Below are 14,362 nucleotides of genomic sequence, written 5' to 3'. Positions count from 1 at the left end.
TTTTCACCCAGGCAAAGAGGAATGGATGGGGAGGGAGTACGGGCTAGATGGGAAATGATAAGAACAAGAGTCTCCCAGAAACCATGGCTACCAGATCCAGGAGCTAATGCAGACTGAACCATGATCTCCATAAACAGCCTTTTCTTCTTGTCTCCATGTCATGCCAAAGGAGAAGACACTATGCTACACCTCAAGACCAGAGGATCAAACTCTTGAAAAATAGAAATAGTGAAGCATTTCTAGATAACTCTAAGGCCATTAAGTAAGGAATATGTTCGTTCACAAAGAAGGTGAAAGGATTTTACAGTTAGTCCTTCGCTTTCCATTGATGTGGGATTCACCTCTGTATGTTGTGAATATGTTTTATTGTCATTGGTTAAAAAAGAAGCTGCCTTCGGCTAATGGCTTAACAGGGTAAAACCAGGCAGGAAATCAGAACAGAGACATAGAGAGACAGCAGTCAGAGTCAGAGAGATGACATGTAGCTGCTGAAGGAAAAAGACGTGAGCCACCAGTGGGAACGAGTAAAATATAAAATAGTAGAAATGGGTTAATTTAAGATATAAGAGTTAGTTAATAAGAAACCCGAGCTAACAGGCCAAGCCGTGTTTTAATTAATACAGTTTCTGTGTAATTATTTCGGGTCTGGGTAGCTGAGAAACAAATGAGCAGACTCTGACTACAAATTGGTGTCTAACATGGGACACAACTACATCCACATAAAACCTAAGAGAGCCTGGAAAGGAATTCTAGACAGAAAAGAACAGAGTTTAGAGCAACACCTTGGTAGCAGCATTTTTTTTTTTTTTGGATGGACTCTGTTTGTTGGCAGTGAGCAGAGGTGCCACGGCTCCTTTAAAGGAGGTCTTCCTGACTCAGCATTGCAAGCAAAGGTTGCAGGACTTCTTTACAGAAGGGCTTCCTGGTTCATGCTACTTGCATAAACAGCTCTGGCTCTTTCAGGAGACCAAGCATTTTCATGGGGTTTGTGAGCAGAATGCTACAACTTGCTTACTGGCAACATAGACCACTTTGTGCCTGGAAATGGGGCTGTGAGCATGGCTCGCAGAGCTGGCACTGAACGGACCTCCGCCATGTTGGACTGGGTGGAGCCAAAAGACAAAGCAGCCTTAGTCCTAGCCATTTAAAAAATGCTTAGCATTTTAAGAAGCACTCTTGGACAGAAAAGGATTACAGATACACAATAGGGCAGATTCAGACATAAAAGACCTCTAAATGAGACACAGTGTGTTTCAAAAAATGTACTTAGGCTTGGGCGAGAGAAGAGAAAGAGTATAGAGAGTTATAAAAAGGAGAAAATCATTTTAAAAAATAAAACAAAGGTGCTCACTTTGGCAGCACATATACTAAAAATTGGAATGATACAGAGAAGATTAGCATGGCCCCTGCTCAAGGATGGCACAAATTCATGAAGCATTTTATTTTAAAAAAATAAAACAAAGTCTTTAAAGAGACAGAATAAAGACAGTCATAGATTGAAGGAGTAAAGAAAAATAAGCCACGTAAAGATGGAAAATACAGAGAGCCTGGATTATGTATATTATTGTGTTTTTTTTAAAGTTTTGACTGTGAATGAGCTAAATACAGAGAGATATTTGATTCTGGGAGCTGCTAAGCCAAACCTAAACCAACATATGTACTTAAAGATATCTTGACTTCAAAATTTGGATCTAAGGCTATGTTGCTTTAGAAAAGAGGTTCCGCTTTTGTTTCCATAGAGGATGAAACCCTGTGGATTCCTTCCAGACTAATGTGGTTTGATAGACCAAGACCCCCTGAAAGGTGTCCATAAAACCCCAAAATTACTTTGCCCAACAAAAAGCAGGAAGCAGTTTAGAGAGGACTATGCCCAAAGTTTCAAATACTGTTTATAAATATTTACATTTAAAGGGGGATATAATATAGACATGAATACTTTGCATTGGTATGGGTCTTGGTCTATTGATACAAATTTAATGTCAGTTTTGTTACATGTATATTTCCGCTCTTGATTAAGGTGTTGTGCTTGTGCAGCTCATTTAAAAATGTAATGTATAATTAAGAAATACAGGTTAATAGTCATATATAATAGTCAAGCTTGTAGTCATGAACGTTAGGTTTTCTAGATGGACAGAGATATATTTCAGATGGATAGACATTTTTCAAAACTTTCAAAGACTAAAAGAATAAATGTTAAAAATCTTAAAAATGTTTTAAGAACTTAGGACTTTTCATGGCAAAGAGACACATCTGCTCCTGGCAGCACCAATCTACTGAAGAGGATGATGGGCATCAAAGAGGCTCCTTATGGAGTTTGTTAGCCATTTGTACAAGAAACTGCTCTCGCCTGGACTGCATGATGTTATGCTCTATGAACTGGACATGCAGGACCCACAGAAAAATGACTGCTGAAGTTACCTAAAGAAGGTGAGACAGTCCTTCAGGGTTTCTGCTTCAAGAAAGAATCTGCCAGACATTCTGCAGGACACAGAAGAAAGTGACTGACAAGCTGGCAATATAGATGGAACTGTCTTTGAAATTTCCTGCTTTATGGAAAAGTTTGTCAGATACTATGGGCCTGTAGTCTAAAGATGGATGCCCCAATGTTACAGAAAAGCTTTGGGTGACTGTCCAGGCAATGAGATGTCTCTGTCAGTTCTAGAGTTTTGGAAGTTGCTTACAATGCACTTCCTGTGTACTTAGGTACACAGACTTCTGAAGTCTTTGAGGGAGTTGAAAAAGATAGTTATAATTAAAAAAGATAGATTAGATATAAAACTTGAGACTCACAAAGATAAGATAGATAATAGAATATTTTCCTTCGTTTGACAAATGTAAATGACCTAAATATTGTAACTATAATTCTTGCTTGATACCTGTTTTGTTATATGTAGTTTTACTATGTTAAAGTTAAAAACCTTCCTTTTTATTTATGCAGAAAAGGGGAGGTGGTGTGGGATTCCCTTCTGTATGCTATAAATATGGTTTATTGCCATTAATTAATAAAGAAGCTGCTTTCAGCCAATGGTTTAACAAAGTAAAGCCAGGCAGGAAATCCAAACAGAGATGTAGAGAGACAGTGGGCAGAATCAGAGAGGCGCCATGTATCTGCCGAAGGAGAAAGGTGCAAGCCACTAACGGGAACCTTGTTAGTAAACGAGCCTCATGGTAAAATATAAAATGATAAAAATGGGTTAATTTAGGACGTAAGAGTTAGTTAATAAGAAACCCGAGCTAATAGGCTGAGCAGTGTTTTAATTAATACAGTTTCTGTGCAATTATTTTGGGTCTGGGCAGCTGGGAAATGAAAGAGCAGCCTCCATCTACATTCTGTGGAGTTTCATTAACTCTGATTAGTTCAAAGGGACTCGTGGCTATGCATAGCTTTTTGAGTAAAAGTAATAGATGCAGGATAGAAAGGGAGAAAGCCTCCTTCTCCTGTCTGTTGTCTATTCCTCTTGTTCTTGGTTCTCTCTGTCTGTCTGTCTGTCTGTCTGTCTGTCTCTCTCTCTCACACACACACACACAGACACACACACACACACAAACACAAACACACAGTGAGCTTTTTAGACCTAAATTTCTCATGCTTTAGCTTCCCAAGTGCTGGGATTACGGATTGATACCACCACACCCTGATTTTTGTTTTCTTCCTTAACCACTTTTGAAGTCTCCCTACAATTTCTCGCTCTCATGAAACACTTCCAGAAGAACCTCACGCCAAAGTCTTCGATAACAATGTGGTAAAATTTGGGGCTTAGTAATGGGACAATGTCAGAAAAGAAAGAGGATATAATCTGTCTTGGAACACTTTCATCCCAGGCATATCCTTATCTGTTTCTGTGCACCGCCTTAGCTCTGCCAGGAAGAGGTTAGCATCGCCAAGGCCTCTGCTTACTTCTCTGGCTTCCGGAGAGCCCATCTTCATCCTCTGACTCATTGGCTGTCTCCTCATGTCTCTCTCAATGCCACAAAGTGACTTCTTATCTGACCGCTTCTCAGAGAATCTCCCTGTGGACAACACTTCTGATGTTTCCTTATCTATCCCTGGCCGTCCCCTGTGAAGGGCCACGTGTGACAGACATGACCAGTTGCCAGGCAGAGAGACGGTTCTCTGGAGGCATCTTACCTGGCTTATCCTAAGTCTCCCGTGCCTCTAGCTCTCTCTATTGCTTTAGCTTTCCTTTTAAGCAAGGCTCAACCATTTAGCAGACAAACTCAGTGATGGCCATGGTCTCAGCAGTGAGAAGAGTTCCTCACTCCTGTGATTCAAAGCATGCTGCTCCTTTGAGCCATGGTGGACTTGGAAATGAATTGTAGACAACCATGGTAATAGTCCTTTCCAATGGTTTTCACCTTCTGCCTAGGTTTGATAGCTTTGAGGAACTGATTTAACCTCAGTTAGTTTCATTCTCTGTCTTTTCCATAAAAGGGTTAAGCTGAGCAAGGTGGTACAAGCCTGAAATAGGAGATAGAGGCTAACCTGGTCTACACAACAAGTTCCAAGCCAACTAGGGCTGTACAGTTAGACCCTGTTTTAAATAAATAGAAGAATTTGTTGGGAAATATGCAAGTTTAGTAGTCTATCTTTGGTGGGTCTAGTGCCAGATGGACACTCTGTGGCCAATACTCTCCCGCCATTGCCAGTTCTCGAAACGTTAACACACCGAGGTCAATATTACCTGGATTGTAGTTAGGCAGCTTGGAGACGCCAGGCCATGTATCCTCTGTAGGGACCCCCAGGACCTATACAGAGCCAGAGAAAGCAAAATGAAGGTCAGGAGAAGCTAGATGGATGGAACCAGATAGAGAGACACAAAGGACAGAGCAGGAGGAATGAAAACTTCAGCCATGTCACACGGAACCCACTGATGTCTGGATGTCCGGGGAGTGGGGAAAATTTTTGGTAGTTTCAACATTTTTTAGCTTTTTGTGCAAAGCACCATGTCCCCACAGACCCTAGCGTGTCTCACTACCTCCTTCTGCATGATCGCCAAGGGTCAAGGATGTGAAGCAGCAGGAGCAACTGCCCACGCCTCCCCCATAAAGTCCTATGAACTGATGGGCAGGGGAAGCTGCTGGTCTAGATTGGGCCTCAGCGGGAATGTTGAGATGCTTCTGGAGGTGCTCAAATTAAACATGGTTCAAATTACTGTCCTTTTGGCAGTGCGATACTGGCTAAAAGTGGTTCCACTCCAACCTTTGCCTTTTCTACTAAATTCGTCTCATTTTCTTGTTTCTCCGTGTCCAGCAGCTTAGAATACAACGTGTTTTTCCCACTGGTACATTACAATGGTAACATCATGTGAAAAAGAGCTGGCTTATACTTTAAAAAATGGTGTGTGCTTATGTGTGTCAAGACATGTATGGAGGGCGGGGAACAGTTCTGCGGAGTTGGGTCTCTCCTTGATCTTTATGCGGGTTCCGGGCATCCAATTCAGGTCTTCAGGCTTGTATAGCAAGCCTTTACACACCGAGACATCTTGCTGGTCCTGACCTACGCTTTAGGTGTCCAAATTAAAGTTCTTGTTTTTAGTGGAGATGAAGCATTGATAATGGAGGTCTTCTGGAGACTGAAACCAAACGAAATTAGGATGGTGCTGTGACGGCAGTCCTCTATAGACACCATCTTACTGTTCTCTGAAGATGGCCGTAAGTCCCGTAGCTGGTGTGTGTGTGTGTGAGTCTGAGCAGTATGGCTTTTGTGACGAGCTGGGGATGGCCTAGTAGTTTGCTTTGCATTGCTTGGTGTGGCTTGTCTTCATAGTGTATCTCAATATTGTTGCTGTGAAGCACGGGATACAGACACTGGCCCAGGTTTTCCGACAGGAAGCTAATTCCCCAGCTGAATATAATTAATGAGGAATGCAGGACCTTCAACCCACTGGTGTGGTGATTCAGGCCCTGGTGGAGAAGCAAGCACGTGGGCTCTATGGGGCTTGCATTTGCACAAAAGATGCTAATGTGCTACTCTCTTTCCCGTGGTATGTTTTGAAAAGTCATGCCACCCAGTAAAAGCGTCCAGCTTTGATCCATTCTCCAGACAAAGTGGCTGAGAGGATTATAGGCTTTTCCTATCAACCAGCCCAAGCCTGAGGGGACACCGAGGAGCCTGGATTCCATTTTGGAAAACCAACTAGACTAATTCTCCTTTTGTGGGTGAAGCCCGGAGGAGGTGCGGCTCATTCTTCTCCCTCAGCCTTCTGTCGGCTGTATTTGTACAGATGTGTGTGTAGACAGAGTGGGTGTGACTCACGGGCGCCCATTCATCTTCTGTTGGTTGGCAAAGCACAGTGGAAAGGAATGAAGCCAGGGAGGAGGAAACAACACCGGAAATGAACAGCGGCCACATCCACATTTGCCGGAAGGTGAAAGTTACTGGACTTCTTGGTTAGTTTGGATTACATTTGACTGAGGCCAGGTAGATACCAAATTTTCTGGAAATTTTTATGCCAAAGCCTTATTAAACTGAGATGCTAGAAGCTTAAGCAAAAGTTCGATTATTCATTTAGTAAAAATTCATTTAGTAAGTTACAACTTTAGGAACTCTGTAATCGGTTTGATTTCCTAATAGTAAGATACAACTTTAGAAACTCTGTAATCGGTTTGATTTTCTAACTTATTTCGCAGGAAATGAAAGCAAAAGTAGATGGACAGGGCTACAAGAAAATAAACAGCTTCTAGGGAAAGAAGCAGGAATGAAGAAACAGGCTACAGAGAACGTAGAAAACATTAGTCAACTGTACATTTGGCTAGGAGTTGATATCTAACATGTCCAAGGAACTCAAAGAACTCAATAGCAAGTAAACAAATCACCTCATTCAAATAAATGGGCAAAGAACTCCAGTAGACACTTCTCAAAGGAATACACAGAAATGGCTCAAAGGCATGAGAAAAATGTTCAACATTCCTAATTGTCAGAGAAAGGCAAGTTAGGACAACCATAACTATGGTTAGGACCATGAAACTGTCACTGAATCTGTTGGAATGGAGAGAGAGAGAGAGAGAGAGAGAGAGAGAGAGAGAGAGAGAGAGCGCAGTAAGGGCTCAGGATGATTCAGCTAATTGAATGCACAAGACTCTGGGCTCAAGTCCCTATACGGCTTAAACCAAGTATGGCATCATATGCCTGTAGTCCCAGCACTTGGGAGGATCAGGAGTTCAGATCTTATCTCAACACCCTGCCCTCCCCCCCCCACAAAGGGGTGTTTGTTAGGATGTGGAGAAAATGTGACCTTGGCTCTTTGTTGGTGAGACTGTCAGTTTGTACAACCGTGGTGGAAATTGGCAGAAATGATCCAGAAAGCTGCTATCTAATCCATCCTACTGCATAGGCAGGGGGAAAAAAAGAAATTAGCTTGTCAAAGGGATGGCTTGTATTTACTGCAGCAGGAGCATAGCACGTATACACCACGGGATGCCTTACAAAGTATCTTCATGACAACAAAGGCTTGTATGTAAGGTGATGCGTATGTTAATTGGCTTGGTTCGGTCATTCTGTAATGTGTATGTACAAAAGCATCATATCGGTGCTGAGGAGTGGCTCGGTGGTAGAGAATTCACCTAGTATTTGGGAAGCCCTGTTGACCCAAATCTGAATCCTGGGACCAACATCAGAGAAGCTGAGAAGGGCTTCCCACAGGCTTTCCTCTGATCTCGATACACCTGTTATGGCACCCACCGACACACACACAAATAAACACAAACACAGTAAAGAAATAAATAAAAGCGATAGTTTAGAAAGTAAAATACTCGATCCTCTCACAACTGCTCCGTCCTCACACCCTCGAAAGACTTCCTTCCTGCCCAAATACACACTCATTACTGCTGTGTTTTGCCCAAGGGGACCAAACTGAGATGTGATTATTACTGTTGTAGCGTTTATCACTGATTACGTACCGCTCTGAGGGAAAAGGAAACCTCCACCGCTGGAGAGGTAGTTCTGTCACAGCGCAGCAAAGCTGGGCCATGGAGAAGATTCCGCAAGTAAAGGAGTTGGCTTCCCAAGTCTAATGACTTGAGTGTGGTCCCTGGGAACCCACCTGGTAGAAGAGAACTGGCTCCTTCAAGCTGTCCTCTGACCTCCCTATGCACCTTGTGGGGGTGCGCCTCCCTACCCAAACACACACACACACACACACACACCACAACCAAGTCACGGGGGGTAGCACTTTTGTCTAGTTTTCCTTGGAATGTGGAACGGTAGATCCAACAGGAGATCTCCTTGAATTAAGTGAATCTGGCTACAACACGTTGCTCAACGATGCAGAGCTGTCTTCCTGGGACGGGGCCCAAGTCAACAGGGAGCTATGCGGCTATGCAGACTCCAGAAGTAACTAAGTAAAGCGGAAGCCCAATGTGCAGAGAACGTTTTGATTTAAAAGTGTAGGAGCTGGGGCTCGGGAGATAACTCTGTGGTTAAGAGGGCTCGCTGCTTCTCCAGAGGACCCGGGTTCAGGTCCCAGCACCAACACTAGGAAGTTCACAACTCTGTCTATCTCTGGGGCATCTGACATTGTCTTCTGGCCTCCACGGGCACTCATGTGCACATATCTGCACAAACACACACACACCCACACACACTCACCAAATCTTTTTTTAAAAAAATGGTAGGAGAACCTGGTGGTGGTGGCGCACGCCTTTAATCCCAGCACTGGGGAGGCAGAAGCAGGTGGATCTCTGTGAGTTTGAGGCCAGCCTGGCCTACAGAGTGAGTTCTAGGACACAGAGAAACACCTTCTCAAAAAACCAAAACAACAACAACAGCAACAATATTTAATAATGATGGTAATGGTGACAGAGGCTACAATATTCTCTTTGACTTTGGTCTGCAGGACCCATAGCTTCCCAGAGTCAGAGCCCAGAGCTCACTGTGAGACTCAGAGCATTTGCATAGACATGTTCTTCATTATACCTGAAGTTAGAGCTATGTTCAGAACGCATAGCTCTGACTCCAGGCCAGTATTTTTTTTTTTGGATATGCTTACTTGATTTAAATTTGTAATAAGTTGTCATAAATGTCAAAATAAAGTCTCTGGTTTACTTTCATATGCTGCTGATGAAGACAGGCATGGATAGGTTTTCTGGGCAGGATATGCTGGGTGGATTCATTAAGACACTTGTTTGGCCACAGCACCCGTTTCTTGGTGCCTTATGTCCAAAGCACAACATCTTGCATGATTATGTTGCAGAAATACCCTTCACGTGCCAGCGGCGGTCACCGAGGACCAACAGCCAGAGCGCCAGGGAAACATCTAGTACATGCTTGTTCTGATTTCTGAGCACTGTGCTAAATCCAAAGAACTGCAAAGCGATTGTTTTTGAAGCGTGTGGTTGTTTAGTGGCACCAAGTGTTTTTTAAAACTCAGTTTATATACAGTTCTCCAAACAGCAATAGCACCTATGGATATACTTAAATTCTCTTCAAATAGGATATTTTTCAAACATTCTAACAGCATGCCTCACTTGAGCATTATGGTTTATATTAGCTATCTTCACATACACCCTTTTACAGTGTGCTCAGTTTACATGGCCCACATATGTTCCGCTGAGATGTCATTCATCACTCTACTCTGACTAAAAGACACATTTTTTTAGATTCCCTTTTTCCTGTCCCTTGTTGCTTGTTCTCTTAGCCTCTGAAGAATATTTATATATGGTTAATGTCCAATAAATATTAAGTATCTAGGTTAAAAAAAAATAAACCTTCATATGTGTAAAAGGGCCATTGCAAGGTGAAGACCAGCGATACTCCTTCTTCTCGCTTGGTTATGGACAAGGAGTAACAGCACTGAAAACAGAGAGAGAGAGGGAGAGAGAGGGAGAGAGAGAGAGAGAGAGAGAGAGAGAGAGAGAGAGAGGAGGAGGGAAGGGAGAGAGAGGGAGAAAAGGAGAGACAGATAAGGAGAGGGAGGGAGGGAGGGAGGGGGAGAGAGAGAGAAAGAGGGAGGGAGGGAGAAAAGGAGAGGGAGAGAGAGAGAGAGGGAGAGAGCAACCCATAAGAGTCAGCTCTCTTCCTCCATCAGGGATTGAACTCAGGCCTCCAGCCTTGTCAACAGGGGCCTTTACCCACTGAGCCATCTCTCTAGTCCTACAAATATTTACAAAACAGTGTTCTGGTTTTGCTATACATTTCATCTTATATAAGTCCCATAACAAGGTTACAAAATCATATGATTCACCTCATCTTATAGATGAAAATACTAAAACTTCAGAGGTGCTCTCTGAGCTTTGTCCATATCTAAGTGGCAAGAAAAACCACGGATTAGCCGCCTCCAGCTGAGAAGATATTACAGTATCCAATAGTATGATCCAAAGTAACATTTATCTCTCTTCCTAAGGAAAAGCCTCTTGGCTGCGTGGTGGTGGCACACACTTTTAATCCCAGCACTTTGAAGGCAGAGGCAGGTGGATTTCTGTGAGTTCAAGGCCAGCCTGGACTATGGAACAAGTTCCAGGACAACCCAGGCTACACAGAGAAACCCTGTCTCAAAACAAAACAAAACAAAACAAAACAACCAACACACAAAAAAGAAAGAAAGTTAAAAAAAAGAAAGACAGAAAGACAGGAAGGAAGGAAGGAAGGAAGGAAGGAGGGAGGGAGGGAGGGAGGGAGGAGGGAGGGAGGGAGGAAGGGAGGGGAGGAAGGAGGGAGAGGAGGAAGGAGGGAGGGAGGGAGAGAGGGAGGGGAGGAAGGAAGGAAGGAAGGAAGGAAGGAAGGAAGGAAGGAAGGAAGGAAGAAAGAAAGAAAGGAAGGAGGAAGGGGAGTGAGGGGAGGAAGGAGGGAGGGAGGGAAGGAAGGAAGAACAAAAGCATGAGAGGAAGAAAGAGAAAGAAAAAAGTTCCTTGGCTTGAAAACAATCTTTGTTTGTTTGTGGATAAATGTTTCCTATTTTGTCCCATGTTTCCCAACATATCCTCCAGGTGGCCAAAATAAAGTTTAATATTAGTGATTAACTTAATTTACACTGTCCTTGTGCCTCATGGTACATTTTTATCTTTATCAGGAGACCAGGAGCTGGGGCGAGCCTAGCAACTGATAAAAACTCCAGTGTAAAGTACTTTGATGCTTATACATGAATGAACCTTGAAAACGTAGTAAGTGAAATAAGCCAGACCCAGAAGACTAACGCTATCTGAGTTCAGTGGTGTAAGGTATGAGCTATTTCACAAATTCATAAAGAAGCGATTCTCAGGGGCCGAGTTGGGCAGGCTAGACAGGACTGTGCTTGTGGATAAAAAGCTTTTGCTTGGGATGATTCGAAAGTGCTGGAAATGTTCGCAGAGATGCTGGCCCCACAGCGCCAAAGGGCTGACTGTAGTGAACGGTAACCTTTAATGGCTAAAACAGTAACATCTCCCATCTCATTTTATTCTCATTGTTCCACAGTGCTTATTGGATGCTATGTGATTGTCTATTTTAAATATTTATTTGTAGGGAGCCGCCCGGAGAAAATCGCCATTACAAGATGGCGCCCGAGGTCCTACAGCTTGGAGGTAAACAAGTCCTTATTTGGTATTGCCGCGTGGGGTTGAGCGCCCTTTGCCTGCACATGCGCAATTGAGCCTTGTCCCTGGCCAATCCCGAGGCTCCGGACATCAGCAGACTGGTATTCACCAATCAGGACAGTGCCCGAGTCCCTTCACCCTGTTTAAGCAGATGCTGCTTGGCTTTCGCGCTCTCTCTCTCTCTCTCTCTCTCTCTCTCTCTCTCTCGCTCTCTCTCGCTCTCTCTCGCTCTCTCTCGCTCTCTCTCGCTCTCTCTCTCTCTCTCTCCCTCTCTCTCTCTCTCTCTCTCTCTCGCTCGCTTCCCGCTCTCCCTTCAACCAAGAGGCTCCAATAAAGTGTGATGTAAAAAAAAAAAAAATCCTCGACTCGTGGTCGTTCTTCCTTGCTGCTGGTCAAGGGGTCCACAACATTTATTTATTTATTTATTTATTTATTTATTTATTTATTATGCATACAATAGTCTGTCTGCGTGTGTGCCTGCACGCCAGAAGAGGGCACCAGACCTCATTACAGGTGGTTGTGAGCCACCGTGTGGTTGCTGGGAATTGAACTCAGGACTTTGGAAGAGCAGGCAATGCTCTTAACTGCTGAGCCATCTCTCCAGCCCCTGCATTGTTTTTTTCAAGATGGGGTTTCTCTGTGGAGGTCTGGCTATCCTGAAACTCGCTCTGTACACCAGGTTGGTCCTGAACTCAGAGATTTGCCAACCTTTGCCTCCCACGTGCTGGTATTAAAGGAGTGTGCCACCCTTGCTTGGCTAACATTGGTCATTTCTTTGTGATTAAAAAAAATTAATAGCCTTTCTTGCCTTTAAAAAAATATACAGAACACTATGGTTACCTACAATCTATTAGGCAAATGATGGCCAAACTTGATGTATCAAATCTATTTGTAACTTGGTACACATTGACCAACCTGGCAAATTTTAGGTATACTTTACCAAAATAGGAAAAATCATAAAAAGAGGGGATAAATGGACAGTATGACTATATCACTGATGACAGAGCAAAGAAAAGCAAAGCACATCAGAGTGCAAATAGAGAAAATAACAAAGAAATAAATGGAAGTATACATATATGCACACATACATTCATACACATACATGTACACATTCATACAGACATGCATGCATGCACACATTTATACACACATGCACACACATTCATACAGACACGCGAGTACACACACATTTATGTGCAAGTGCACACACATTCATAAAGACATGCGTGCATGCACACATTTATATACATATGCACACACATATGCACATACTATACACACCCACGCTCACATGCACATTCATACATATATGTGCACACACCACGGTCTTTAGCGTTTTAGGCATCATGCTCTTGGGCATGAGCATGACAAATTCTATACTTTCCTTACCTAACATGGGAAGTGTGTTTTATGAGGCTCTAGGAAAATTCGGTGTCCTATCTCCTGTTGGTGAAGATTCAGTCCAAATCTGTGGTAGAATTAAAGTGAAGGCTGACAGCGTTGGGGCAGCCAAGTAATCTGGCAGAAAATGCTGCTGGGATCTGAGGAAATACTACTAATAACAGGAAGCAGGAGACCCAAATGTCTTCAGTGGAGCAGCGTATAGGTTGGCGTGGGACGGCAGGGAGCTCCCTCGGCAACCATCCTGAAGCAGTTCAATTCTGTCACAAACATAGCTTCTGCCATCTTAAGTACAGCTCAGCATCCCGAGCAGATGGATTCTTTCAATCGTCTCTAAGGCAAATCTGACTCCAAGTTTGTGATGGAGGTATTCCTTTTTTTTTTTTTCTATAAGGAATTTTTGACTTACCTCCCAGATCTTCTCCAGCTGTTCCAGAATGTTGGAAACCCCAGGAAACAAAGGTTGACCCTGGAACATTTCAATAAAGATGCAGCCTGCGCCCCTAGCAAAGGAAGCGAGATATTTATAAGCAGCCTGCTCACATAAAACCTAACATCTACAACGTCTCCTTCTGAGAAATGCTTGGGATACTCTTAAATAGGGGACACGTGTTACTAAAAACCCAGAGCCAGGAACGTTTGTAAATGAGGACAGTAAAAGCAGATATTCAGTTAGCAACAGTCAGGAACAGGTTCCAGTTACAAACCTTAACTCACCCAAGCTCACCAACTCCCCGTTCTGTGAGGTGGGAAAGCCCCGAATCCCCAATTTAAATCATTAAACCTAAGATGCTATCAGTATAAGATGCTAGTATATGTGCCATTAAGAGAGAAACGCATGTTGCTTCATAACTACATACAATTATTCTGTGTCAATTAAATCCTTTAAAATGTTTAAAGGGTGCACACCTATATTCCTAGTCTTTGGGAGGCAGTATCAGGAGGAGAAAACATGGCATCCCTTCCCCTCTCTCTCTCTCTCTCTCTCTCACACACACACACACACTCACTCACACACACACATGCTTTGCAAATCCTATTATGATGTGGTCAAACTTTATTTCCTCCTTACTGGAAGAGCAAGTTTAAATTTAATTAAGCACAGATTACTTTCTAATATATCCTGCTTGTACATGTAAAAATATGGAACATTAAACAAAATCAATCGGTCTAGGCGCTCCTAAAACTTTTACAGAGTCAGAATTTGACTCAGATTCTCTGATGAGCTAACCCATGGCTTCGTCCTCTGTATCAAGAGGCTGATGGTGTGGCAAGTCTTAAAATAAGTCTTAAAGGAACCAGGAGTCGTCAGTGCTGGGCTCCTAAGTGGCTCTACAATTATACAGACGGCTTGCTTTTCACTCCTGCTGGAAGAGTTTTGCTAAGCATGTCTGATTCACTCTCTCAACCATTTGGCTCCTAAGGGTTTAAAACGAAGCAGACCATCTTCTTT

The 14,362-nt window shown here is 43.2% G+C and overlaps 1 protein-coding gene and 1 non-coding gene across 2 annotated transcripts in view; one reads left to right on the top strand and one right to left on the bottom strand.

Annotated features, from left to right (window-relative positions):
- Cdk15 (cyclin dependent kinase 15) overlaps positions 1-14,362 on the bottom strand; it is a 93,093-nt gene that overhangs the window by 34,289 nt on the left and 44,442 nt on the right. The window contains exons 9-10 of the mRNA XM_087902218.1: positions 13,319-13,412; positions 4,683-4,746 (exon numbers count right to left, since the gene is read on the bottom strand). Of these exons, the coding sequence (XP_087758344.1) occupies positions 4,683-4,746; positions 13,319-13,412 (158 nt within the window). The remainder of the gene's footprint in view (positions 1-4,682; positions 4,747-13,318; positions 13,413-14,362) is intronic.
- On the top strand, positions 1,344-1,449 carry LOC146889412 (U6 spliceosomal RNA). The gene has a single exon (XR_015000161.2). It is a non-coding gene; the product is annotated as a U6 spliceosomal RNA (small nuclear RNA).

The sequence above is a fragment of the Myodes glareolus genome, chromosome 27 (assembly GCF_982192425.1).
Source record: "Myodes glareolus chromosome 27, mMyoGla1.1, whole genome shotgun sequence".
Taxonomy (NCBI): domain Eukaryota; kingdom Metazoa; phylum Chordata; class Mammalia; order Rodentia; family Cricetidae; genus Myodes; species Myodes glareolus.
This window is presented reverse-complemented; position numbering and strand designations above follow the sequence as displayed.